The following is a 25,506-nucleotide window of genomic DNA, read 5'->3' as shown; positions in this document are numbered from 1 at the left end:
TGCCCGGACTCCAAACTATGGAAGACTTTATCGGAGTTGCGGAGAGAAAAAAATTAAATTCAAGTAACAGTTGTTTACGGAGTCATCTATGTTGCCATGCTGCATGAAAGAACTCTGCATTGCAAATTTTAGTTTTAATAAAAAAATCATGATGATGATAGATCAGAATAAATGGATATGTTGACATTGGAGAAGTTAGCAGTGAATAAACTATAATTCACTGACCTTTACTGAGGTATCCAAATGACAGATTTATGGTTTATGGCTTATGGCTTATGAATGTGTCTTAATACTTTAAGGCAATTCAGGATGAGATATCAATGCATCAAAAACTTTTTTCTCAATATATTGGCCAAAGGTGAAATTTGAATTAAAAAATCTTCAGTTACTGGTGGCTTAATTGTGCATCAAAAGGTGTAAACAAGAGCTTCGGCAACAAACTGTACCCTAACTAACATCCCAATTCACAGTTGGAAGGATAAAGTCCCAATGTGCTATTCCATTGGCTCTGAAGTAAAGGGCAATCATATCACTCATTTGGCCGGTTTCCTGAGCGCCATTACCATATTAAATACATGTCATGTGGATGAAGGGCCGTGCTTCTGCCGTGTTCTCACACACACACACACACACACACACACACACGTTGCTCTCTGCCAGTGCAACCACCGAGTTGGTTCCACAAAGTGGTAATAGGTGCCAAACCACACTTAGCCTCACAGCTGCTGTTGCTAAGCTCTATGTGTACGCAGACAAGACGGTGTGTGTTGTTTACGGCGCAAGTCCAAGCCAAGGCATTGTCGCATTGCACCGGCGGCGCTGCATCGAGGGTCGGGGGTCGGGTAAAGGTGTAAAGGTGTAACTGCGAGTCCTGAGCTCTGCCCGGTAACTGCTGTTTTATAAAAAGTGTTTTAATAAGAGGCCAATACTCTCTCTAGTGCCAATGAAAGGTTTTACCAAGGCAACCCAGTTTGACGTGGTCCATAAAAGGAAATGTTTGGAGAAGGGGGGAGAAAAAAAAAAAAAAAACGAGTTTTGCAAAAGCAGACAGAGCGAGAGAGTGGACACAAGTGACACTTTTCATGGCTTAAAAAGAGCAATGGAAGTGTGAGCTGCAGTAGTTCAGATACAGCATCAGCATCAGGCTGCTCTAACACGCTACGTTTAAGTGAAGCAATCATTTAATAGATGTGCTGCTAAAAACATTTTGTAGAAAATTGCCTGCAGATGTACTCTGGTAAATCCCCATTAAACATTTATCCTGAAATCCATTTGAGGATCAAAGGATTTTCTAGAAGCAGGTCGGTCGTGTTCGGAGACAGAAAAAAAGCGGCCCCCTCTCAGTAAAATTTGAAACACTGTGAATCAATATTTAAACTGAGCGTAGTGCACTTACCGGATCCACCGTTAAAATAATTTAAGGGAAGGCAACCCAGAGGAGCAAATGCATTAAGATACTTAGAATAGAAGGTTCATTCCTCAGGTCAGCGCCTTGCTACTGCTCACGAGGCAAATTGATCATGGATCTTTACCTCTGTGTTAAGAGCTCTCAGGCTGAATATTGACCACAGTGCGTCCCATGTGTTTATTTTAAGTAAAAACGGCAACATTATGCCGGATAATAAGGCGTCCATTTGTCCTCACTGCATGGACCCGTCCTCCAGAGCTGTCTGGTGAGCTGGTCGGAGAGGATTGTTAATCACAGGAGATGTTAGAGTTTGTGCTGTGAGGACACACACATGACTGCAACCATCATCTACACCAGTACCTTTTCAAGGAGGAATGCATGTTCTTGGAACTCAACGTTTGTGTCAGCAGGCGATGACAACAGGCGACCAGATTGATGGGCGTATTTCTAACGCTGATTAGTAACAAACATGGTCTTGGTCTTTTCCCTCAGCATTACACCATCCAGGTGCTTTTGGGGTCTTAACCTTACGTACCAGACTCTCACAGCCAGTTGACAGCTCCCCCATGTGACTTATATTACCTGAAGCTATCTTAATCAAACAAGCCTTGTGTTTTCCTCCGAGCATATATCTATCTCGGTAAGATGGAGCCAGCTCCAGAATCAACAACTCACCATTTCCTCTCCCACAGATCAACCTGTGTGTGTGTGTGTGTGTGTGTGTGTGTGTGTGTGTGTGTGTGTGTGTGTGTGTGTGTGTGTGTGTGTGTGTGTGTGTGTGTGTGTGTGTGTGTGTGTGTGTGTGTGTGTGTGTGTGTGTGTGTGTGTGTGTGTGTGTGTGTGTGTGTGTGTGTGTGTGCGTGCGCTTGTTGGCACACGCTTTTTGTATTTGGACAATGTAACCCCCCAACTGCGGTCCCACACACTTGTGAGGCCTTGTGTGGCATTTTTATTATTAAATAAAAGTTATCTATGAGGATGTGTAATGTTGTTTGGATCATTGTGGCAGCGATGAGTGGACAGAAAAGAGAAGGATTGCTCTGGATTGCATGTTGACAGTTATCTGGTCCAACTGGTGACCTCACATTTCTGTCTTCACCGGTAATGGACTCACTAATCCATCGTAAAAAGCCCCAACACCGTCACACATGCCACACAGAACCCAATGGTTTAGTGGAAAAGTCACACTGTGAATCTTATCAGCTGTTGAATCAGTTTTTTTATTCAATCCCAGCCTAAAATCACTAATGTATATGGAAAAAAACTAACAAACAAACCGATCAATTGAATGACACAGTAATCAAATAGATTGAAACAATTATCCTTTTGAAAGATGTTTTCTGATGGGAGCTGCTTTCATTTAACTGGAAGGAACAGAAAACTTTTCTGATACTTCTGGTATCATGTGAATTCACAATGATACTGTCACACCAACTGATGGAAAACCTGAAGCAGCTGCAGCTTTCCTCTTTGGCTTTTGGTTATTTGGTCTTGATGCCTGATGTTTGGACGTTGTTCAGCGTAAGTCTCATTCCTACTGGAATAATAGAAGTAGTATAGATTAGAAGTTGGCAATTTGGTTCACTGTTGTTCATTTGAGGAGCCGTGTGTGCACTGCTATGTTTGCAATGTGGCTTCTTAGAAACTGGCCAATGGACCAGGAGCCCCTTGTTATTCACACCTTATTAAACATTCAACCAGGTTTCCTACAGTCTCTGGATGGATTTCTCAGCCCTCGAGTTCCTTACGTACCCAGTAGTAATAACTCATTTTCACTCATTTCAATGGTTTTTGGGCAAGGTTTTTCTAACTATCATTCTGCTTACAACATGTTACAAACAAGTTAAACACGATTTAACCCTCTAACTTCAAACCGATCCTTTTAATTAATCACAGCTCCCGTAAGTGTGTTCCACGGATGACGCGTCCACTGGCCTCATGTGGAATAAGAACAATCCAGGCTTGTGCTCCGATGGTTCCTGAGTGTGTGCCGATACAATCACACCATCGAGTCCAACCGTGAGGGCTGGCTGGTTCCGTTCGAGTTTAACAAAGTGCAGTTTAAAGAGTCATTTCTGGATTCCTGTACTGAGGGTATGAAAATACAGTCCTCCGTTGCATATGTGAAACTGCCCCACATTTACATCCCGTAGTCAGTACTTCTGTTACTCTGGTAGAGTCAATTATATCCATTGTGTAGTTTTTGACCATTCGATTGGCTACACAGACCCACTATACTTTGCATTCTGCCGTTTGTGTGACACAATTCCACTTAAGTATCATGAAACGCAGTAATGTCCCACCAAAAGCAGGGATGAAGGAGACTAAATGTGCTGTCCAACATGTGCTGTTCAATACTCTTTTTAGACCTCACAAATATACAATTTGTTTTGATGAGTGACACAGAAACCTTGCCCACAATAAAACTCCAAAGGGCCCCTTTAACGCTGGACGTAATACAAAGGGCCGGCACACGGTGGTCCGTTTGTGGATTTCTGAGTCATGAGAAAACGGGTCGTCTGCTTTTAGTGTTTCAATCTGCCGCTCCTTGTGCTGAAAGCAGCCATTGTTCAAAGCACTCAAACTGGTCAGTGTTTGTTCAAACCCCAGCTAGCGCGTCCTGCTATGCGTCGCAACCACGTTACTTTTCAGAGCACTTAAGTTAGACAGCGTGTTGAAAACCGGCTGCAAGTTCATTTATAAATACGACTTTAACGCGCTGCTTGTGTTTTTCTCATTCTTTGGGGTGTTTGGGCACAAATATGAACTCTTTCACTTTGAATTCATAAGTTCAAATGTATAATATGGCAGGGATTTTCTACACAAAGTTCTCAAAACTGCATTTAATATCCAAGTATCTAATATGACGATAGCAAGTACATGCAGATATCAGCTTTTTTACACCACAATGTTTTTGTCATTTGTTTTCAAGGACTTGTTGGTTTCTAACTACCTGATTAATGTAAGTAAAATGTGTATTCCTGCACCATAAAATCACGTTTCACACGTGGTGTAGTTGTTATTCAGAGGGTTATTCGTGTCGTGGTCAAGTGCTGACGGAGGCCCCCCTGCACATTGATGTAGACGCTGGACGGCATCACCGTGGCTGCTGTTTTCTGTCACTACTAAAACACAGAGGTGTAAACCAAATACCCTGGGACACTTGAAGGGCTTAAGGGCTATTTTGCACAGATGCATGATTCATATTTTTGTTTCTGATCTCTTCAATGGTTTCTTGTCTTGTCGTTGATATTGAAATAAGCTCCGAAACCTTCTTTAATTGTGGATTGAAACCGTTTTTTATACTCAAATAACACAAATTTAACATGTTTTACTCTCTGTTTATTATATATCTGGGCCACAAAGCTACCTTGTTCGGTTGTGTGTGTGTGTATATATATTGAGAGGGGGGGGTGGGGGGGCCAGGAACTGAGCCCTAATTGGGGGGGAAACATATAATTGACTATTTTGTGGGGAGCAGTGGTCCACAGTGGTCAACATGAGCCCACTCCTGGGAATTGGCAAAAATGCGCAGAGAAGAAAGAGCCCACAGATTCAGCCTTTTCTTTCCTCCTTCCCTTCTGTTTCTGCCCTCCGTTCCATCCACGCAATTCTAATCAGTCTCAAGTCGATCCCTCACTGCGCTCTTCTTCCTGCCCCGTGTGGCTGTGAGTGGTGATGAGTGAAGTTGTGTGTGTTGGGCTAATATGACTATAAAAGGTTTGGGGGCCACAGAGCCTTCACACTAATCCCGCTGCAGAGCCTCTTTAATTAGCCGCCTGTCTTTTGTGTGTGAGCGAGAAGATACGAAGATGGAGAGGGAGGTAACGCACCCGAGAGGACTGAACCCACATCACACCTCCTCACGTTGGACCGCCGCTCGTCATTCGCTAGAAATACAATCGCTGCACTTGAAGTAAAGCCTCGCCATAGAACATCCACACAAAGTGGTCTGTGTGTGTGTGTGTGTGTGTGTTCAGTGAAGTGGTGTGTCTGTGTCTGTGTGTGTGTGTGTGTGTGTGTGTGCGCGCGCGCAGGGGGGTCAAAAGAAACAAATGACCTCACTCTCCTTTGGTCACACGTGGACCTTCTTTCTGACCAAGAATGGTGCTGAATGGTCCACAGCTGCAGCTGGGCTTTTGTTCTGCACAGGCTTCAATACTTTTACTGTTTACTAATGTCAGTTTATAGCAAACACACTAAAATCTAAATGACATTAATGTATTTTCAAGCGATGTTGAAATGATCACGTTGCACTTGAATACGTGCTTCAGTGTCACTAGGAGACAAGTCCTCCATCAGCCTCCGGAGAAAATGTCCCTGGTTGATTTGACCCATTTGGCCACCAATGTATTGATTGCCCTGTTTGTTGGTGATGGGGACTTTAGAGTTCAAGATGGTACTAAAAAGAGAAAAATGAAAGGAGCTTGAAACAATATTGCAGGTCTGAAAGTCAGCTGTTAGAAACACACTAAAAAGTCGTCTTACATGGTATTCATACAAGACTGAAAATGTGTCACCAACACTTACATCATTTAAAAATAATCTGTATGAATGTACTCTAATGGCTCATACAAGACAATTACACATTTAATGGGGTTTACCTCGGTCTGGGCTTCACTTGTGTGCCTGTTAAGTTGTTTGTTGCCTTTTTGTAACATTGAAGGACCACAACAGCAGAAACGGGGTGTTGGAAAACATTATTCTCGCCCCCACAGCAGGAATGTAGTTCCATATTTACCAATTCTGTCAAGAGCGTAATTGACACAAAACATCATTTTCACACATTCAATCCCTGTTGTTCATCAAGACGTCCTCTGCGTGGCTTGAATCTGGGTCAAATTGACCTTAACTCCTCCTCCCCCCCCCTCCCCCCCCAATGGAAGTATCAGCAATTCAACTTTGTTTGGAGGCAGATATTCGAGGCATTCCTCAGAATTCTCAGACTATAGTGAACACGTGTTACATGTTTTATGACATGTCTTGTTAGCTCACAGCCCATGAACCCGCTATGTGTCTGCAACTCGCAGCGTTGCACCATTAGCTATTTGTCACCTCTTTTAACTGCATTTGCACAGAGCATAATGGCCTGTTGCTTTTTACTGGCCTCTTAAGTGAGCTTCAAAATGAGCTTAGCTTGTAACAACCTCTCAGTTACACTGCTGCTGGTGAGTGTGAGAGGTTTCACCAACAGAACAGGGCTACACGGTGGATAAATTGGACACGGTGATTGCGTCATGGCAGTGATGGTTCCTCCCACGCATGCTGTGGTTAAGAGACGTTTGGAGTCTTTCTCCTTTCTCTTAACAAGCTGTAAGCCCAGTTTGACAGCAGGTCGTAAAGAAGGAACAAAGGTAACTCAAAGACTCCTGCTATTAGACACGCTTCAGCGAATGTCCAGTAGGGCCACCGACATGCGGTAGAGGATTAGCTCTTTCATCAGCGTTGCCCAAATACTGAACGCATCCATACGTCTTGTGATAAATACAGAGTGAGTTAATTATCCAGACTGTGACGCTGTTAGCTGTGTCGATAATTCAAGCTGTCTGTGGGTTTCGTTTCTCTGCAGCTGACAGATGGTGGAAAGGCGGCTAAAGGGGGCATGGGTATCGGAGACGTGGTTCTGTCTATTGACGGCATCGCCACGGAGGGCATGAACCACCTGGAGGCCCAGAACAAGATCAAGAGCTGCACCGGAAACCTCAGCCTCAACCTAAAGAAGTAAGCCTCACGTGTGTGTGTGTGTGTGTGTGTGGTAGCTGTTTCACCTTAGAATGACTGAATGTGTACAGGTAAGTGGGAAGCCATTGATCTCCATGACAACAGCCATAAATTCCCTTTTCAAACAACGGTCTGCACATTTAAAGTCCATGCCTCCCCTCTGAGCTCCTACTTCCTGCATGCAGGCAGATGTTCACTGTTGTTGTAAGAGTTGATGTTCACCAAAGCAGCAACACCATTAATTCTGCCTGATGTGCCGTCCCCGAAGGAAAGAGGAAGAACTAATAGCTAGAGCAGCACCCCCTCTTCCCAAAGGCCTACTCCTCTCTATTTGGGAGAATCCTGTTTTGCAGTGGATCTGATTTATCACAAGCCCTTGTGTGTGTGTTTGTCTGTCTGTGTGTGTGTGTGTGTGTGTGTGTGTGTCTTTATGTTGGTTCTCATGTGGTTTGGATTGTCTGGTTCTTTGCAGGCACGCGTGTGTTTTCATTTAAACAAAAATGCTCCAGGGCCCCTACACTTGTTCTTTTGGGATGCGAGACCATAAAAAAGGCGCAGATGTACGGTATGCCGTGCATCTGCATACATGGTACATGCAGGCCAAATGGATTTTCTTTGATGCGGCATATGAAATCAAATTTGACCTAACTGAAGTATTAAAATGCTCATGCGTTTCTTCTGTGTGTTTTAATTTGTCTGTTACAATCCGCCCTGACTTTCATCTCTTTTTCACTGCTTCTCTATGTCCCCTAAATTGTGACCAAATAATGACAGAACCAAAGATGTTTTTGGATGAGTTGCAGATAACCGGAGCTTAGAGGAACTGAGGGTCAGTGTGTAGGCTCCTGTAAAAGAGATCCATGATAAAACTTATTTTTTTATGATGAGTGAAACAGTTCCTTAGAACAACAATTGGCTGTCAAAGTGGAAGTTCATATTTGGATGCATTACAAAGGTTTTTGTTTGGAAGAAAGTCAACCAGGTTTGTCTGGCAACAATGTAGAAGATATAGATAATTTAGTCTGATTTATACCTTTTAAGCTGTTCCAATTCCACAGAGAAGCTGTTCTCAACATCAAAATAAAGCTATCTTGATTATCAATTACTCTGGTGATTCGTTTTAAGCAAAGCGTAGTCAGGCTCATGGTTTACTTAGTGGAATAATACTTACACACATGTGTCTGATTTCATAATTTGTCTCGCTAAAGCTGCATTAAATGTGTGGATGAGACCACTAATGGATTCAAGATTGCTGTGCTTCAAGTTTGGCGTATAGTGAAAGAGGTCCATGTGAGCGTGGCTCTCAAGACTCAAAACTCAAATCTGTCAAACATTTGATTTAATATTATGACACGGTATCTTCTCTTAAAGGAAGAGTTTGGGTCACAGGCTGACTCGTTTTTTATGCAAAAATGATCTCAAAGCATTGAAACCACTTGGCTGTCTGTTTAATGAAAAAAAAATCTGCTCCAGGAATCCAACCAAGAAATAGTCGAGCCCCTAAATTTCTGTTAAACCCGAGACCTGTTGTTTCTACATTTCATGGTTTGTTCAGGTAAACGAATGTAGTTTAATAGAGGATTTAGTTGATGTTTGGTGGATCTGAAACAAAATGTTGTCTCTTCATCGAACTCAACAAGAAAGTGATTCAGCGATTCAGCCCCAGATGCCTTTTGTTTTCAGTTGGGTAACCAAAGAGTTGCCAATTTCCAATGTAACTGAACACATGTTATGTAAAAGTGGCCTTGTTTGGGGACCAGTTAAAGGATTCTGTGTTGTGCATCGCTCTGCGTCTGAGGCAGGGTTGATTCGTTCCCCGTTGGAAGCACATGGAACAGCTCTTTTTACTAAGTGGAAGAACGACATCGTGGAACCAGGCGGTTTTCTTTGGGGGGGGTCCCGGCTTCAGCTTCTGCTCTCGGATACGTTAAGGTCCAGAAAATTGCCCGTGCAATCCTCGCGCCTTCGCCTGACTCCAGTAACAATAAGAAATACGCAAAAATTGTCAGGCATAGGTCACATCTGGACTTTAATAAGTTTACACGCGTAATGGAAAGACCAGGTCGGTTTTCAAAGGCGTCACTCGAGTCTCTTTCAGTTTTTCCTTTCTGCACATTTTGATTGGGTTTGTCACTGGGTCAGGGAGCAACAGGAATGATAACAGTGAGAAGACACAAAGAGATGTTAACAGTTGATGCGGTGTCTTTGAGTGTGTATTTTAAAAGCAGACAGGTTGTTATTCTTTTTGGGGATGGGAGAAGAGATGGACAGCAGATGTGTGAACCAGACAAGGAAAAACTGTTGTTTCTCCAGGAAGAACTAAAACTGGAAAAGGGCTCTATTGCCTGAAAACTAAAGTCCGGCTTCAGGGTGCGTTTGTAGCTGTCCCACTTCCTCCGATTCAGATCAAGCAGCAATAACTGAGAGTAAAGAACGTCTCCAAGTTGAAATGAGTAACAAGAGATCTGCATTTATTTAAAACACAGTAAAACTGCAGCTTTACAAACTAGGCCTCGCGGACATGAATGGCTGTTTTATCATCTTCTGCCCCTGCTTCATGGTGCCAGGAGAAGACGTTAAACCCCTCCCTGCTTCTTCTTGATTCACAAAAACCCATCATTCTTGACAGCGATTAATGAATTCCATTTTGATGAGAACAATAAAGTAATACCTTGGTAGCTATTTGCACTGTTTACGTATGAGAGAGATTTAGACATCTGTGGAGCATGTGTTTACATCTTAACACGCACACAAAAAGACAAGGTATTGTTTTAGCAAATAACATTGAAACTATGTTTAATCTAACAAGGCTGGATAAAAATGTCTAACTTGCCAACATGTTTTTTGTTGACCGAATAAACAAACCTGTAATTCTCCAAGATATTCCAATTCTTTGCAATATCTGAATATTGTGTGAACTAACTAAAGCATTATTATATTTTTATGGTTTGGTCAATCCGTTTATTAGCATTTCAACCCAACTGAACCATCCTTAACCCAAAAGTACTTTAGTGGCATAAACATAATTTGTAGTACAGGAATGTGATTACGAGTGGTCGTCAGCAGAGCAGAATTAAATTAGAGGAACTGACAAAGTGGAGCAGAGGAGGATGTGGTTCAACAGATTATAAAAGACTGCCAGAGAGAATTTTGACAAGGAAAAATGAAGTAAGAGAAACGGCAGCAACGGGACAAATGAGGGAAAGTTGGAAGCTGGCATTGAGAAAGAACAGCGTAAGATCTCAAGTCAAGATTAAGGTCATCGGCGAGGAGCCCCAAACTCAGCGGCAGGTTGTTCCTCCCGGCAGACGACTTTAAGGTCATTGGGCCGTCCGCCTGTAGTGCAACAACCCGCCTACAAGCCTTAATTCAGCCTCTTCAGCACTGTCATTGTTATCTTTAAAGATACTTGTACAATCAATCAACCCGTGCCTCAATAAAACCACCTTTTGTATTTCACTGTGATGCAGTTCAGCCGCCACTGTCTGGTTGTAGGCTTCATTCCCCAAAGTTGAGCTATTTCAAAGAGCCTGTTACCAGCGTGTGTGTGTGTGTGTGTTTGAGCGCTTTCACAAGTGATGGCGCAGTCTCAAGACGTCAACGTGTACGAGGCGGCTAAAAGGGGCCAAACCCGAATCCAGTGGACCCGATGCACGCGCCCTCATACGCACTGCGGACTGAGGGCGCGTCACGCGGCGCCCGCAAAAAGAGCGCAGATCTCCGGGAGGGTAATTGCGGTTTTTAATAGGCCCAGTTCTGCGTGACACAAGTCGTAACGAATGAACACAACCAGGGTTTTAATTCTTTGGGCAAGTGCAGTAACGTGGAATTACTGCGAAGCTAGCGCTGTTTTCTGGGATGGCACTGATTTACAGACGCATTCACACACATTCACACACCAGTTAGCAAGGGAGGTCAGCTTAACTCTGCAGTTTGCACAGACATACACACGCTACATTCATGCTAAATGAAAGTGAGACCCTGAGTATGATGTGGAATGGTACACGCACAGGTCCTATAGCAGCTGCTGGAGTTATTTTGAGAAGTTGGCTCTGGGTTCTTGGGCAAATAAGAATAACAGGCTCTGTTGGGGTGTACATTTCCCTTTTGTTTTCATTGTGATCTCTGAATAGAGATCATCGAGATGCCCATGCTCTACTCGGATATCCCAGAACTATGTTTTTCTCTTTACATTTCTTGTTAATAATGTATCCTCGCAATAAAATCCAGATAGGTCATTTGGATATTTGTGTCAGTCCGATGTCTTTAGACTAATACTTTAATCAAATGATCTATGGCCTTTTTTTAGCCCAACTGAAATGAAACCCAGAATGGACCGCGTGCAACTAGAACAGTGTGTTTGAACACTTGGCTTTGACGGAGAGAGATAATTAGATTCCCTATTTTCAACGGAGGGAGGGAGAGCAGGCTTTTACAGAAATACCTGAGTTAATTCAACCACACTGGAACACATTTGTCCCGCTAGTGTTTCAGAGCTAGGGGGGGGGGCATGTAGAGGTGGGGAGCAGCAAGAATATCCCACCACAGTGAAGAAAAGATATTAAGACGTCACAAACACGTGCTACTTCAGGGTAGCTCCTGTAGTTTATTGGAAATAAATTGGGCACACGAGCTCAGCACGAGTCCATGAGCTGTAAGAGCAACGAGTACCTTTACGTCGGGGGGGGGGGGGTGGACTCTATGCTACCAGCAGCTATGTTACGTCACCAGGACTCATGACCGCTTGTTCACCGCTCCGTTGCTCTGACTGCAAAAACATGTGCTTGGTCGGGTAAATGTGATGATTTGGTGTAGCCAGAGGCCTGATGGACCTCATCGGTTCACCATGGAGGTCTGATGGACCTCATCGGTTCACCATGGAGGTCTGAGGTTGTGTTCGGCATGCTGATGTATTTATATATCCCGCTCTCTCACTTTGTGGGCTTTACCAACAGCATACATCGCGCTGATCTACATGCGGCTCATGCTTTGAATTTCAATACAATTGAAAAGTTAGAAGAAGAACCAAACCAGTCAAATGTGGTGTGGGTGTAGTATTGAAATCCAGAGACTGGTACCGGAGCAGTGAATCCAAAGCCCTTTGCAAATCCTCTGTACTCACAGACAGACACACAGCTGCCGTTGTCACTCCGCCCTGATACTCGCCAAAAATGTTCCAAAGCCAAGAATGCTGAAATAAGTCCACCCGTCCGCGTCTTTCACTGGACAGTGGTATTTGCCAAAGATCATTTAATACCGATGAGCATGTTTGACCGGGCTTTTAGCACTTGCCACAAACATCCTGACAGCAAGACAACGCAGCTCCAGATGAACACACCTGTGTCTGCCTGTCTCCTGCTAGTCTGTTGTTTTTGCCAAAGGAAACACAAATCCCAAAAGCATATGGTGAACGTAGCCATAGATGCTCCTGGGCCAAGAACATTGTGTTAAACTCATCTGTCTCTGTGTCTTTTTCTATTATTTGCCAAATACATTTTAGTGCAAGACAAGAGCACTCATGGTGAAGCCAGCCAGCGATGTTGAATGATTCCAGAAGAAGGCCGTGGGAACATTGCAGAGAATCAACTGGACTAATTAGAGGAGAAAAACAAGAAGCTAGATTTCATAAGCACTGAGTGCTGCTGACCACAGTCCGGGTGGAAGGTTGAGTTGGAACCTGAGCTGTTACCACCAGGGTCACAAATGACTCACTAATACATTGCAATCAATTTGTTTTGAAATAAAACACACATGTGGCCCGTGCACATCTGTACCATCTTCTCCCGGAGTTGTTGCATCGAGCGAGTGAATCTTGAGTGAATCCTCTGTGATTCTGACCCAACGGGCCAAAGACCAAATGTTGAATCGATGAAATGGATGCAGACCCTTTCGATGGCAGGCAGTCCAAGCACTGGACCCAGCTGGAGCGCTGTCTCTCCCAGTCTGGACTGCTCTCTGATTTATTGTGTTAACCGTGAGCAGCAACACAACTGCAGACAGCAGAAAGTACAACACACACTCTGGTTCTCACAACTCACCTTTTTTTTTTAACTGTTTATTTTTCTGCTGGAAACCACACCACTGGAGACTCATTCATCTTGATCCCTTAACCCAGATCTCCCAGTTGCCGCACCACTGGTTTCCCTCACAGAGCCCCAGCACCTTCCCAGTGTGTCTACTGAACTCACTGTGACAAGGACCCCCTAGTAGAAACAATGCAATCTTCATCCGAGTCTCATTGAAATCACACCGGGGCTTTGGTGGCGTCGTGTTTGACTCCATCCTCGTGAAAAACGGTACTTTTAAACGGGTTTGACGGCACCGACATGCCTTTGACGAACCCAGATTTGCTCTCTTCTGGTTCTGTGGTTGCAGTGAGGATTGTCATAGTGTGTTAGTCCGTTGGCTGCAGCGTGAGAAAAAGCTCTATTTTGAGATTTCTACATATTATGCGCAGTGTGGAAACGTCTCGTACGTCATACACGACAAACAGGATGGCCGCACATTCCGATTTAGGAGTCATTTTAGTTTGTTTAAATAGACTTTTAAACCTTCTAAGCGATGTAGCCGTGAAGCGTTCACAGAGGTATGACTTCCCATTACCGGGTCAAGAGCCATTAACACTTGGTGAAAAAGGATTTAAACGTGCCAGGTTGTGTTGCAAGGTAAACATTGTATGTTGCTATTTGGGTGTGTGACCACATGGCAGCGATGGGTTTGGAGCCCTTTCCCTGCGCCTCCGTCTCCCATAGCGCCTCCATGGGAGCTCTTCTGTTTTAGCCGTAAAGTTTTTACTTCTCGGTCAGTCTGCTATAAAACCGAGCTGTAAAAGTTTAAATTACTTTTCAAAAGACAACACAGGATTCCTGTCCTCCCATCAACTTGTTTTACTGCCCAGTGTTCAGCCAAGTCAGACTTGCTTACTCCTAGATTTAACCAAAACCTTATTGTTTCACTTAAAGACACATCCTTAAAGGTAAAGATAATACATGGAATGTTACATAAAGTTCCTTTTTATGGAGAACATCTAAGAAGAATGATAAGCTATGAAAAGACCTTTTATTAAATGATTTGCATGTGACCAGATACATGCATAAGTGCAGTTCCTCTCCTGCTTTATCGTAAAAACGTCCACGTATTGGATACGATTTACTAGCTTTTAGTTTTTTTGCCCAAACCGTACCTAGTAAAATATTTCCAGTGGCTTTGTTTTCCAGTGTCTGTGGCTTTTATTTTTTTTACAAATCTATTCTCACATAGAAGTTTAGGTGGTCCAACCCTTATTTATTCAGGCCTGGTGTGTAGCCGTTGCTACTCATACTGTGGAGGGAATGACTTCCTGCCCCCCCCCTACCCCCCCGAGCTCTGGGGGGGTTTGGATGCTGCACTGTTGACCTTCAGGATTTTGGAGGCATTGCCTCTTTCCTCCTAAGCCTAATGTGCCTGTTTCCTCTCATGTTCTGCCTCTAGGAGTCCTCAGGGTATCAGTACCCCACTGTGTGTTAGGGTTAGAAAGTAGGCTTCCTAAAAATGTGCCTGTTGTAAAATGTAGGAAGATCACTGTAATAAAATGTAATAGGGAGACATAAAATAGTCTGACTTTGATTAAAATCCGTAACATCTGGGATATTTCTCACATTTAGCTATTGACTTTGATAGATTGGAGTCAGAAGCCTTCTTTACATATTGGCTTTATCCTGTAAATCTTCTGTTGCTGTGTTACAACAGGAAACACAGCGGCTGTGTGCCATGTAACGGCATTTAGCATTTCTCTTATAGCCTTGAATGTCACACTGGTCCTCTATTGGAGAGTAAACACGTGGCACCATCTCAGAAGCGGCACGTTCAATGGAATTACGTTGTTTTGTATCACTATTGGTCAGAAAGTTACCTGTATTTAATTTGCCTACCTAAAAGCCTTTGGTGCTTACCTCAGAGTTCAGGCCCACCGTGATGGAGCGGGGGAGCTGCTGCTTTTCAGCTGTGCAGGAACCACTTCCTGTTGACCTGCAGACCACCGAGACGCCACGCTGGAACACAGAAACCTGAGAGGTTTCCTATAGACACACTCCATCTTCTTGGATTTTAGTGCTTTTTAGATTTCATATTAATCTCTTCATTAATGATTTTTGATTACTTTGATGGGTGACTTTTTAGGTTGTCCCATTTCACCAATATAACACCTTCATTCTGTCACAGGTTTTGAGATTTGTAGCCTGCCTTGATGGAGAAAAACACAATCTTTGAAACAATTAGCAGCAAAACAGCGCTACTTTTAAAATACGTTGTTCCATTGGTCTGGTCAGCTTCAAAGCTTCTTTTAGGATTTTGTGTGAGGTCATACTCAGCTGAAGGGCCTGCCAGGTCCTCTGTGGAGATAGTGGTGGGAGGTAGCGGATAAGTGGTGGGCGGCGGCAGTAGATAAGGAACGGGGAGGATCTCACACACACACACACACACACACACACACACACACACACACACACACACACACACACACACGCCGTGTGAGGACTGATAAAGAGAAGCAAACTCAGTGTGCGGATCTATTTAAAGCTCTAGATAAACTCACACACTGGATTGGAAATAGCCAAAAGTAACAGTTGTGTTTTGGATTTTAAGGGACCACTAAAAGAATGTCTTTGTTAAGTCATCATCCCTCTCATATAACCACGTCATACCTACAGTGCCTATAGTTACTCACACCACACACATGCACCCTGTTCACACTCTAATGCTGAACCACACGTGGCAATAATTCACTTCACTCTTCTCCTATTGGTTTCCTCATATTCTCTTCTCGTCACGTTGACCGTGTGCTTCAGTTTAAGTTGAAACTTTAAAAAAAAACACTGAAACTCAACCAGCCCTCTTGTTCACTGTCCTCTTTATCAGTCTTATCAGAAAAAGAGAAATAAATGGACAATATTTAAAAGAGTGTGTGTCACCTTCTGGATGTGACACCTGCATATATTTCAGTGGGCTTTGTTTCAATAAGCATCGTCGCTTGTGTTGGAAAAACGGTGACCTCATTCTCAGGGGAGGATGGAAAAAGGGGGCAACGGCATGAATGGCAGGAAGAAGTGAGTAAGAAGAGGAGATAATTAAAACACAACAGAGAAGGGTGGAAAAGTGTAGACATGGACCAAAAAGTAAACCAGGGTCAATTATTTCTCTCCTCGGAATAAACATATAAAAGGTACTACAAAGGCAGCCAAAAAAAATCAAGAGCCAAATGGAGATTAGTGTTCAAAAGAACCCGACGTTTATCATGGATCTAGTTCAGGTTTTTCACACACATACATATATGTAATATTTGGAAATGTCCATCGTGCAGTAAATCTAAAAATAGATCTGGACACACGTACTGCAAGTGTGTGAATTCATTTGGAGCCTTTGTGCAGTTGCAATGATGTAGAGAGCATCAACTGTTTTTTGCTGTTTAAACAATATTATAAAAATGTGCGTACATACAGTGTGTGAGTTTTTGTGTTTAACGTAACAAAAACTGTCTTGCAGAAAAAAAGTAAAAGCTACTTATTCATGCCGGGCTACGCATATGAAGGCGTCGTGTGATAGAAACACCTCCACTTGCAACATCCTTTCAGACGTGCAGCTTTACAGCGAGTGGCTGTATCAGTGTTTGCGTGGAATGGTATGTGTGTTTGGTTTGTACTGGTGTCACTAACAGAGCCCAGTCCCCGTAAACAGCCTCTTGTTGTTGACCTACCTCCTTTTTAGACCTCAAACGACACACACACACACACATGCACAGGAATGTGTACCAATCGCTTATTGATTCAGTCGGGTTGGTCGCTGGCTGGAGAAGCCATTGGCACGCCAGGGTACAGGCCTGGAAACATCGCTCAATGATCTCACTTCAGTATGAATAGACCCGGGAGATTAAAGACGTACGCACAACGGAGAACAGCCAACAGCTGCGAGGGCACGGTTGATTTGAGAGGAGACGAAGAGGAGGCTGCATCCTCCATGTGACTGATGATTCATTTAGTGGGAAGGCATGAGAAAAAGAATTGATTCAGTGCAATGGTGAAGTGCTTTTATGCCACAAAAGCTGTTTTACTGTTTAAATTCCTGCCAAAAGCAGTTCTGCTTGCACCTGTCATATAAAATCTAGTTTCCAAGAGCACGTGAAGCATGCAGGGTTCCATGTTATCCAACAAGCCAACAAACAGTTGTTCGGAGGATCAAAAATATTTCCAGGTTATGACAACAAGTCATTTTAACAGTGGGATGCTTGTTTGAAACCCTGAAAGTCCTCGGAGACGAGGTCTAAAAGCCTCTGAGTTAAATTAAACTCTGGTTCTAACTCACTTTGCAGCAGGCATCTTTTTTTGTATCCCTCTCACCCTGTGACCCCACCACATCTCCCTGTTGGTGTTTCCCGTTATAGCTGCAGAGTAATAGTAATGGAGCACACTTGCATGACAGTGAACCCATTGAAATATGTTTCATACGAAGATTGATCTTTACCTGGTTTTCTGGGGTGACAAATATACGAGAGAATACATTTGGTACATTTTTATTGATTTTTGCTTGTTCGTAGTTTTAAGCTTATTCAGGTGGTTATTACGTTCCTTGAAAGCAGCACTGTCTTTCAAAGCAAAACCCAGATTTTCATGATGTACTTGAGAAGTTGTTGGTGCCTCCTGCCTTTCATTTTGTGTCTGTTTATCATTGTGATGATTATTGCAGCCCTCTCTCATATAATATAATGATATTCATTCATATCTTAGGCACTATTTTGGTTTATATATAGCATCCATGTCGTCACTGCTGCTCCAACTGGATGTTTTTTAAAACCACAGGTTTGATGACAGTTGCTCCCGATATGATTTGCTTTTCATGGCTTTATGTCATTTTTTTTATCTTCAGGTTTAAACATGATTAAGATCCTCACATCTCAATATCCGGACACTGGAAAACTACTAAAGAAAAAAAGCAGGCAGGAGAAGGCCATGCGTATGAGTAGCCGTCTCTGTGGTCTGATGTGTTTCCAGCTACTAGAAGGCTGTCGGTTCAAATTCACAGAGTAGAAGGACATGGACCTCCCTCTGGAAGTGTCTTGAAGGGCCGCTCTGAAAGGAATGCGGGGCGTCTTCAGTTACTGCACGGCTTACTTAACCTTTGATTTACGGTAACTGGTGTGTTTTTTAGCTTATTGAAGTCGTGACGCATTGCAACAGTTACATTTATTCGTCCCGTGTGTGTAACGCAGTAAACTCTTTGTGAGGAGAACAATTAATATGACATGAATCACACGTTCAAAATAGTGAACATTAATGAATAACTGCTGTAAAAAGTTGTTTTCACGGGTGTCCGATTGATACGAGCATTGATCGACTAAAAACTACTTCCTTCAAAAGCCCAAGGAACATGGACCAAATAGTTCCACCCTTGCAACGTATGTTTAACAGTGCAACGTAGGTTAGGTTTAGTTATACTGCATCATTCTCTCAGGCTCTGCAAGATCCAAACATATTGGAGAATAACCGTGGCAGTTTTGAAAAGCTAGTGCTATTTTAACCACACGGCGTTAGCGAAGAGTCACTTGAACCCATTAAAGGAAAACGGCAGATATTTCATTCAAAAGAAATATTCAAAGGAAATAAATTGGGGAATCCTAACACTTTCTCTTCCCCTTATTGCCCCCTTTTCCAGGGCCTCCAGTGCTCCTAAACCTCCTCCTGTGGCACCAAAGGTACCGACACAACACAATATCACCTGAATGCACTGCATGTTCATTTGTGGATACAAAAAGTCACAAACATATTTCTGTTTAAAGTCATGTACTCCAGATGAAAACATTCTTGATGGATAATAATAATAATACTAATATATTTGAATATATACTATGTTGGCATGACTTTATGATTGACCAACTTTGGGGCTACTATGAAATGATAGAAATAATAATGGCATAAAAAGTTATTTAGTTATTGACTGGTCCATTTCTGTATGACCACATAAAAAGATAAAGAAGGTCCTTCACCTGGGGTACTTTTTATTTTTTTTATCTTATTTATTGACTTGTACCCCCCCCTTCTGAAACGATGCCACGCTTGTGTTTGCTGCATGAATCATTTATCTTGATTTAATTGGGAAATATTGACATATATTTAGTTTTTATTGTAAAAAGTATACTGATGCCTCCCGATCCCTGGACCTTTTACAGGATCTATTCTGACACTAAAACGACACCCGAGAGGCATCAGTATAGTGTGTCTTGTGCTGTGATTGGTTTTTGTCTGCATGCTCCTCTCTGATGTCGTCAGGATGACCGATCAGACATCATAAAGCCAGTGGCGCTCACCCCTCCCCCTTCAGCAGCCTGTCCCCCACCTCACGCACCTTGCCCCGCCAAAGCCCCCAGACCTCACGGGGGCTGTGCCTCAGAGAGCCAATACCCTCCCTTCATCCCATCCCCATCCTCTGCCTTCACTGCCGCTCCCTGCAACAGCAGTCCTCTTCCTCCCCCCCCGCCTCCTGTCTGTTACCCATCGTCTTCCTCCTCCTCCTCCACCACCTCCTCCCCCCCCCCGGTCCTCCTCGCGCCCCAGCCATCAGTGTATAACACCCCCATCAGCCTGTACTCCGCGGAGAACGCATGTGAGGTGGCCCTGGGGCAGATGAGGGGCCTGTTGGAGAGTCAGGGAGGAGCCTTGCCCCTGCAGTTTAATGGGTGAGTGGCGTTCTGTCCGGCCAATCAGGTCAACGAGTCGCTTCGCTGCACTTTGCCTCTCCCTTCCTAAATTTTCCGGCTTGGTTCTGTTTCAGTTTTCAGATGGGCGATGACATGTCTCTGGGGTTGTTGGTTGTTGCCCGTGCGCGTGTCAGTAAGTCTGCGATCATCACTGTTTGTTCCTCGCAGAGTCTGGTGATCAGGCTCGCCAGACTCTGACTTGGAATCTTGAGTTGTTCCACGTCATGAAATCAGACTTGCGTGTCTCTTTGGTGATTTGTTCAGAGGAAAGAGCATGAAAAGGAAGAATGAAGTACTAAAGTGCACGTTGTATTGAGATGCACAGGTTGAGGTGAGCGAGCCGAGTCTTAATAGGATGCCTCTGGGGGGGAGCTTTTCTTGTACAGTGTAAACTGTCAAGTGTTTCACTCTTTGTTTCATGGCAGCCATTATAATGATGGGGCTTTTAACTCTTCTTTATGCCATCAGTGTGGTTTGTGTCTGTAAGATTCAGTAATAGACTAGCTGACTGTTGTACATTAACAGACAGTTTTAACTCTATTATACGTGTTCCAGCATCCTTAAATTAATTCAAAACTAGAAGAAGAGGCGTATTCTGAGCGACTGCACGCTCTCAGACACACAATTCAAATGCATGAATATTCAGTGCTAGAAATTCAATCACCTTTTGCTTTCAAAATCCGATGACACCGATTTACGTCCATATTTTCACCCCCGGATTTGGGGATCCTCTGCCATTCATGTTTAGGTTTGGTTGCCATTCACCATTAAAATCACCAAACAGTAATCTCCTCTTATTTGTGTACACTGTAACATTAGAGAGCTTCCATTACTACTGCACCGGTCTTGGAAACACTGATATCTAAGCCAACTATTACCTTGAAAAGGAAAATTCTCAACTAAAACGACAGATGATAAAGTACTCGCCCTCAGCTAATCCGCTCTACTCACTCAGCGCCACGCTTTACATAGTTCCCACCATCGTCATCACCCCCCCTTCCCCAACCCCTCAACCCCACTCTGACTAACTGTGTATATTTTAGCCGCCATTGGTAACTGGAGCTGTGTGGCGTTCTCTTTGCTCTTGGAGCAAATCATTCAATGCAGTTTCCAGCCTTGAATCTAGTAGATGTACAGGTGCACTGTAGCTCTTCACGGTGCGATGCACTTTCATCGCATCACATTTTAATTTACTTTGTTCATACATTATTTTGGAGACTCAAAACACAACCAGTTACGTATGTTTTATTTTTCTTGCTCTTTTGGATCCCAAATGAAAGAATATTCTCCTGTTATGACTCATAATTTCTAGGTGCACACACACACACACACACCTACACACAAAGCTGCCTTTTTGTTGACCACATAGCTTTCCCCAAGATGTCATTTCTGGATCGGTCTTAAGTATTTTAATGACTGTAACTTGCTTTCCTCAACTCAACTATTTCTAACTCAGTGTTCTTCTAATCTTTTTTTTTTTTTTAAATCCCATTGATGGATTGTCCAACCATGACAATAGTTACATACGTGTCATCTACAGTAGAGGCCAACATACATATGTCCTTCTTGTCATGCTATCACTGAGGTTTGCATGCCGCGCTGTGACAGAGCTGTGTGTTCGTTTCAGAAGGGATTCTTTTGAATGACGACTTTGGATGTGTTTCAATGTGTCGATACGCTGTCTTTCTCCCGTCCTTTCAACCCTGATTTTTCTGCTTTGCAGACTGCGGCACCTCCTCGAGTCACAAAGTCAGTGTCTGAAGCATGCCCCAATATTAGTGCTTGTCAGCCATCTTTTTTAGCCTCCCACCTGTGTCTGTACCTGTGTGTTTACTTCGTTGTGGCATCTGCATGCTTTTGTTAATGATAATACTATTTGTGAGTTTTATTATTGAGTTTTTTTTTTATGTTTAAAGGACCGCAGCACACAAATATTCAGCTTGGTCAAGTTGTGTGAAACATGCTGAGGTTACTGTATTTTACTGTAAATCACACAAAATATGTTTCGACAGAGGTTCACACGCACGCACACAGACTGTCAGATTCTCCTGCTGTGTGCTGGTTGAGTGTGTTGGTCTGTGTGTGTATGTGTGTGTATATTAATAGGCAATTTATTGACATCCAACTAGTAATTGGCCTTTTGCCAAGATTGACAAAAAAAACCATAAAAATCCATAAAAACACAAACAACATATTAATCAAATAAATACATCATTTCAAATGGAAAAAAAAAAACTATATTATCATGTGTTCAAGGGTCACTGTTCTATGGAAACGTAGGTGATCCAGCAGTACCACCATGTGGTAGAAGAAGGGAATGTTCTTGCATGCATAGGGGCTCATATGTTTGCTTTTTAGTTTAATTTCTCGAGTTATATTCATATACCTATTCCTTACACATTTTGATTCCCTTTCATTTATGTATCTTCTTCTTCCTCTACTTTAATCCCCTCTCCCAGTGGACCTCACAGTATTTTGAAGTAAGTCTTCTGAGATTGCGTCAAACCGTGAATTTTGCCGTTTTATTTCTTCTGCCTTTCTTCAGTCTGTTTATTTAGTTTCTGCCGTGCTTTTCTCTCTCAATGTTTTTTTCAGAAAACCCCAGCCACCAACGTATCAGATTGGTTCTGACCTAGAAACCAAAATGCATTTAACAAAGTGCTCTGTGATTTTGACCCCTTTTGTTGTCTAATGTGCACAGATTGTAGCGATTATTTTTTTACAGTGTCCCATGATTCCATTCCTCTAACTGTGTGATACATAACTCTAATACATGCAATGTATATTAGTTTAAATCTTTGGTTGAAACGGTAGGACTAAACACGGCTTAGTCTCATTCCACACTCTGATGGACAGTGCAAAATGCAACAAAGAAAGGAAGCAAAATCTAAACTATATTTGCTGATGTCATGCACCATGTTCTATTATGCCCTTGCAGAGTTCCCAGGAAACACATTGTGGACACGGACATCAATTTTTACCACGTGCCCACCCACGCTGATGCCAGCAGGAAGCGCATCACGGAGGACACGGAGGACTGGCGTCCACGCGGCGGGACAACCCAGTCCAGATCTTTCCGGATCCTGGCTCAGATCACCGGTACCGAGCGTGGTATGTCGCACACGGGCAGGCGTTTGTATAGCCACCATTCAGTGTTTTGTTTGTGCACCTGAGCACAAGACAACTTTTAATACAACAAACGTTGCAACACAGTGGTTCTTACTGCTTACTGTTTCATTTCTTGCTAAATATAAAGCTTATTATTTTATTTTTTTTATGGACTTTTTTTTTTGCCTTTTCTCTCCCTTTTAGCCCAAGATGAGGAAGCTGACGAAGCCAAGAAGACAAAGTAAGTGCAATGAAACTACTTAATGGGGTTTTAATAGCCCCAAACTCCCCTTCGTCGCTTTCTTTATTGTTATTTGTATGAATGAGTGCATTGTGTGGAGTAACAATGCGTTTGCTTTGGTTATTTGTTTTAACCCACTTAGTCGGGCGCCTCCATCATTTAAAGGCCGGGTTTACATACACAGAGCAACGATGGGTCCAACCGTAGATCTCTGTGCCCTTCTCTGCACGTCAAAGAAGGGACGACGTTCCAGCCATTCAGTCAAGAGACAGATATCTGTGCACCGTACAGTCGCAATACAGATATAGAATAGAATCCCCCCTTTTTTCGATTTTTGAAGGCAGATTTAAATGTGCATTTTGGGAGCCGACAGCGTTATCACATGTCCCTAACCAATCCAAGTGTAACTGGTTGCGTTTACTGGTGGATGCGACGGCCTTGCAGTGCTGCATGTCATAATCTGTGACTGTGTTGTTGATGTCATGGCTGGACTGCTGGTCTTGTTGTCAGTTTGATGTGAGTGTGTCCTTTGCTCTGGTTTGTGGCGATACACGTGACTGTCAAGTGTCTGTGATCACTTTTGTTAACATGCCGAAAACCCCGCTGTCCGTGGGTGTTGTTGCTTCATAATTGAATTAATTCATCATTTCAGTCCATTCTGGCCACGATCAAAGGGCCACATTTAGACACCGTGACACAGGAGATAAAGCTGCTGTAAGGTCACTTTTATAAACATAAATGAATCCTTACAGTTGTGCATGAGACACATAATCTCTGGATCCTCTAAAGCAGCTGTTAATTATGTGCCAGATTCAGCAGATTCAGATTTTCTTGTCTCAAATGTATTCAGAAACATATTTTTCGTAAACAAAACAACTTTTCCTTTGTTTGGCCTCAACATGGCGGATGGGTCGTAAGCTCTCTCATCAGTGAACGCTGCTCATTTCCACCCCGTCACAAACCTCTTCTTTGTGGCTCCCTCGTGGCATGGCTTAAAGTGTATCTCGTCTCACACCTCAGGGCATCCACTCCACTGTCTTTCTCCTTTTGTCTCTCTCTCTCTCTCTTCCGTTGATGGCAGAGTGAACAAGGCCGCCACTCGGATGGTGATTGGTCCTAAGTACAACGAGCTGAGGGACTGGCACCACGGCGTGTCCGCTCGCACCCTCAATGTCCAGTAGACCGCTCGAATGTGTGCTCGGGGGGGGGGGGGGCAGAAGGGGGTTGGATTGTTTGCATGTGTATGTTTGACCTGTATCAGTTTGACTCTTGCAAGTTGAGGGTCATGATAAAAAAAAAAAGTATGGACTTGTGGAAAATAATTATGGAGTAAACGCTTCCAAAGGAACTGTGTGTGTGTGTGTGCGTGCGTGTGCGTGTGTGTGTGTGTGTGCGCGTGTGTGCGTGTGTGTGTGTGTGCGTGCGTGTGTGTGCGCGTGTGTGCGTGTGTGTGTGTGTGTGCGTGTGTGTGTGTGTGTGTGTGTGTGTGCGTGTGTGTGTGTGTGTGCGTGCTTGTCCTTCGCTGTTTCTTCACTTCTTCACTGTGCAGGCCTCATTCAGACCTTTAATAAAGTTTTGCTTACGTGGTCGGCCTGACTCCTGCCATAAAGGTATACTGTTGCGTAAATACTGACTTTTATTACTGGGCTGACCTCCTTTTACGTGAATTTGGGTTCGGTCACAGCTTTTGAATGCTTCTCTGTGAACAAGGTGGTGATTTCATGAAACCAGAGGCATCTGCATACCAGTAAACAAAGACATTTATTCTGATAGCAAGGACAATGTATTGAGCTGAAGAGGCTTCAGGCTCAGTATTCATGAGCTTACAGATGTGTAAGCAGTAATCCAGAGTCTTATTTAATGGGATCTATTAAAATGAAAATATCGACTACATACTGTATGCTCTTCCCTTGAGGTATACAGAATGTTGTACCTACACGCACACGCTGTACTGTATATTGTATGAGCTGGCTGTGATGGAGACAGCGAACGGGACCGGTTGCCAGGGTGGGGAGAACATTTCAATGGATCTGTCAGTCTTTGTCCATTGGTGAACATGACGATGCCTTGAAATCTCAGAAACTCAAATGTGTGAATGGAACCATGCAGCCCCGTCTGCATTGGCTCTCAGCTAATGAGAGGGAAACTAAACAGTCAGTCAACCATCACTGCACTGCTTTTTCCTCGTGGTCCTTTGTACCACCTGTGGGATGCTGTAAAAGCGCAAGATGTTGCAGTTTTGATTAAGAAGTCTATTTCAGATGCCATTGAACATGGTCTATTTGACAGTTCTGAATGTCCCTT

General features: G+C 43.3%; 1 protein-coding gene across 7 annotated transcripts in view; it reads left to right on the top strand.

Annotated features, from left to right (window-relative positions):
* Window positions 1-25,506, top strand: part of pdlim5a (PDZ and LIM domain 5a) — a 45,251-nt gene that overhangs the window by 6,386 nt on the left and 13,359 nt on the right. For 5 of the 7 annotated variants that reach the window (XM_062562348.1, XM_037483502.2, XM_037483500.2 and 2 more), the window contains 5 exons: window positions 6,978-7,129; window positions 18,812-18,851; window positions 19,426-19,832; window positions 22,792-22,964; window positions 23,166-23,202. In XM_062562348.1, coding sequence (XP_062418332.1) covers window positions 6,978-7,129; window positions 18,812-18,851; window positions 19,426-19,832; window positions 22,792-22,964; window positions 23,166-23,202 — 809 coding nt within the window. Of the gene's footprint in view, window positions 1-6,977; window positions 7,130-18,811; window positions 18,852-19,425; window positions 19,833-21,576; window positions 21,603-22,312; window positions 22,334-22,791; window positions 22,965-23,165; window positions 23,203-25,506 lie in introns of all 7 variants that reach the window. The other 2 variants (XM_062562349.1, XM_062562351.1) reach the window with 2 other exon arrangements.

This window comes from Pungitius pungitius, chromosome 5, assembly GCF_949316345.1.
Source record: "Pungitius pungitius chromosome 5, fPunPun2.1, whole genome shotgun sequence".
NCBI classification, from domain to species: domain Eukaryota; kingdom Metazoa; phylum Chordata; class Actinopteri; order Perciformes; family Gasterosteidae; genus Pungitius; species Pungitius pungitius.
Note: the sequence above shows the minus strand (reverse complement) of the source record. Positions and strands in the feature narration are given on the sequence as shown.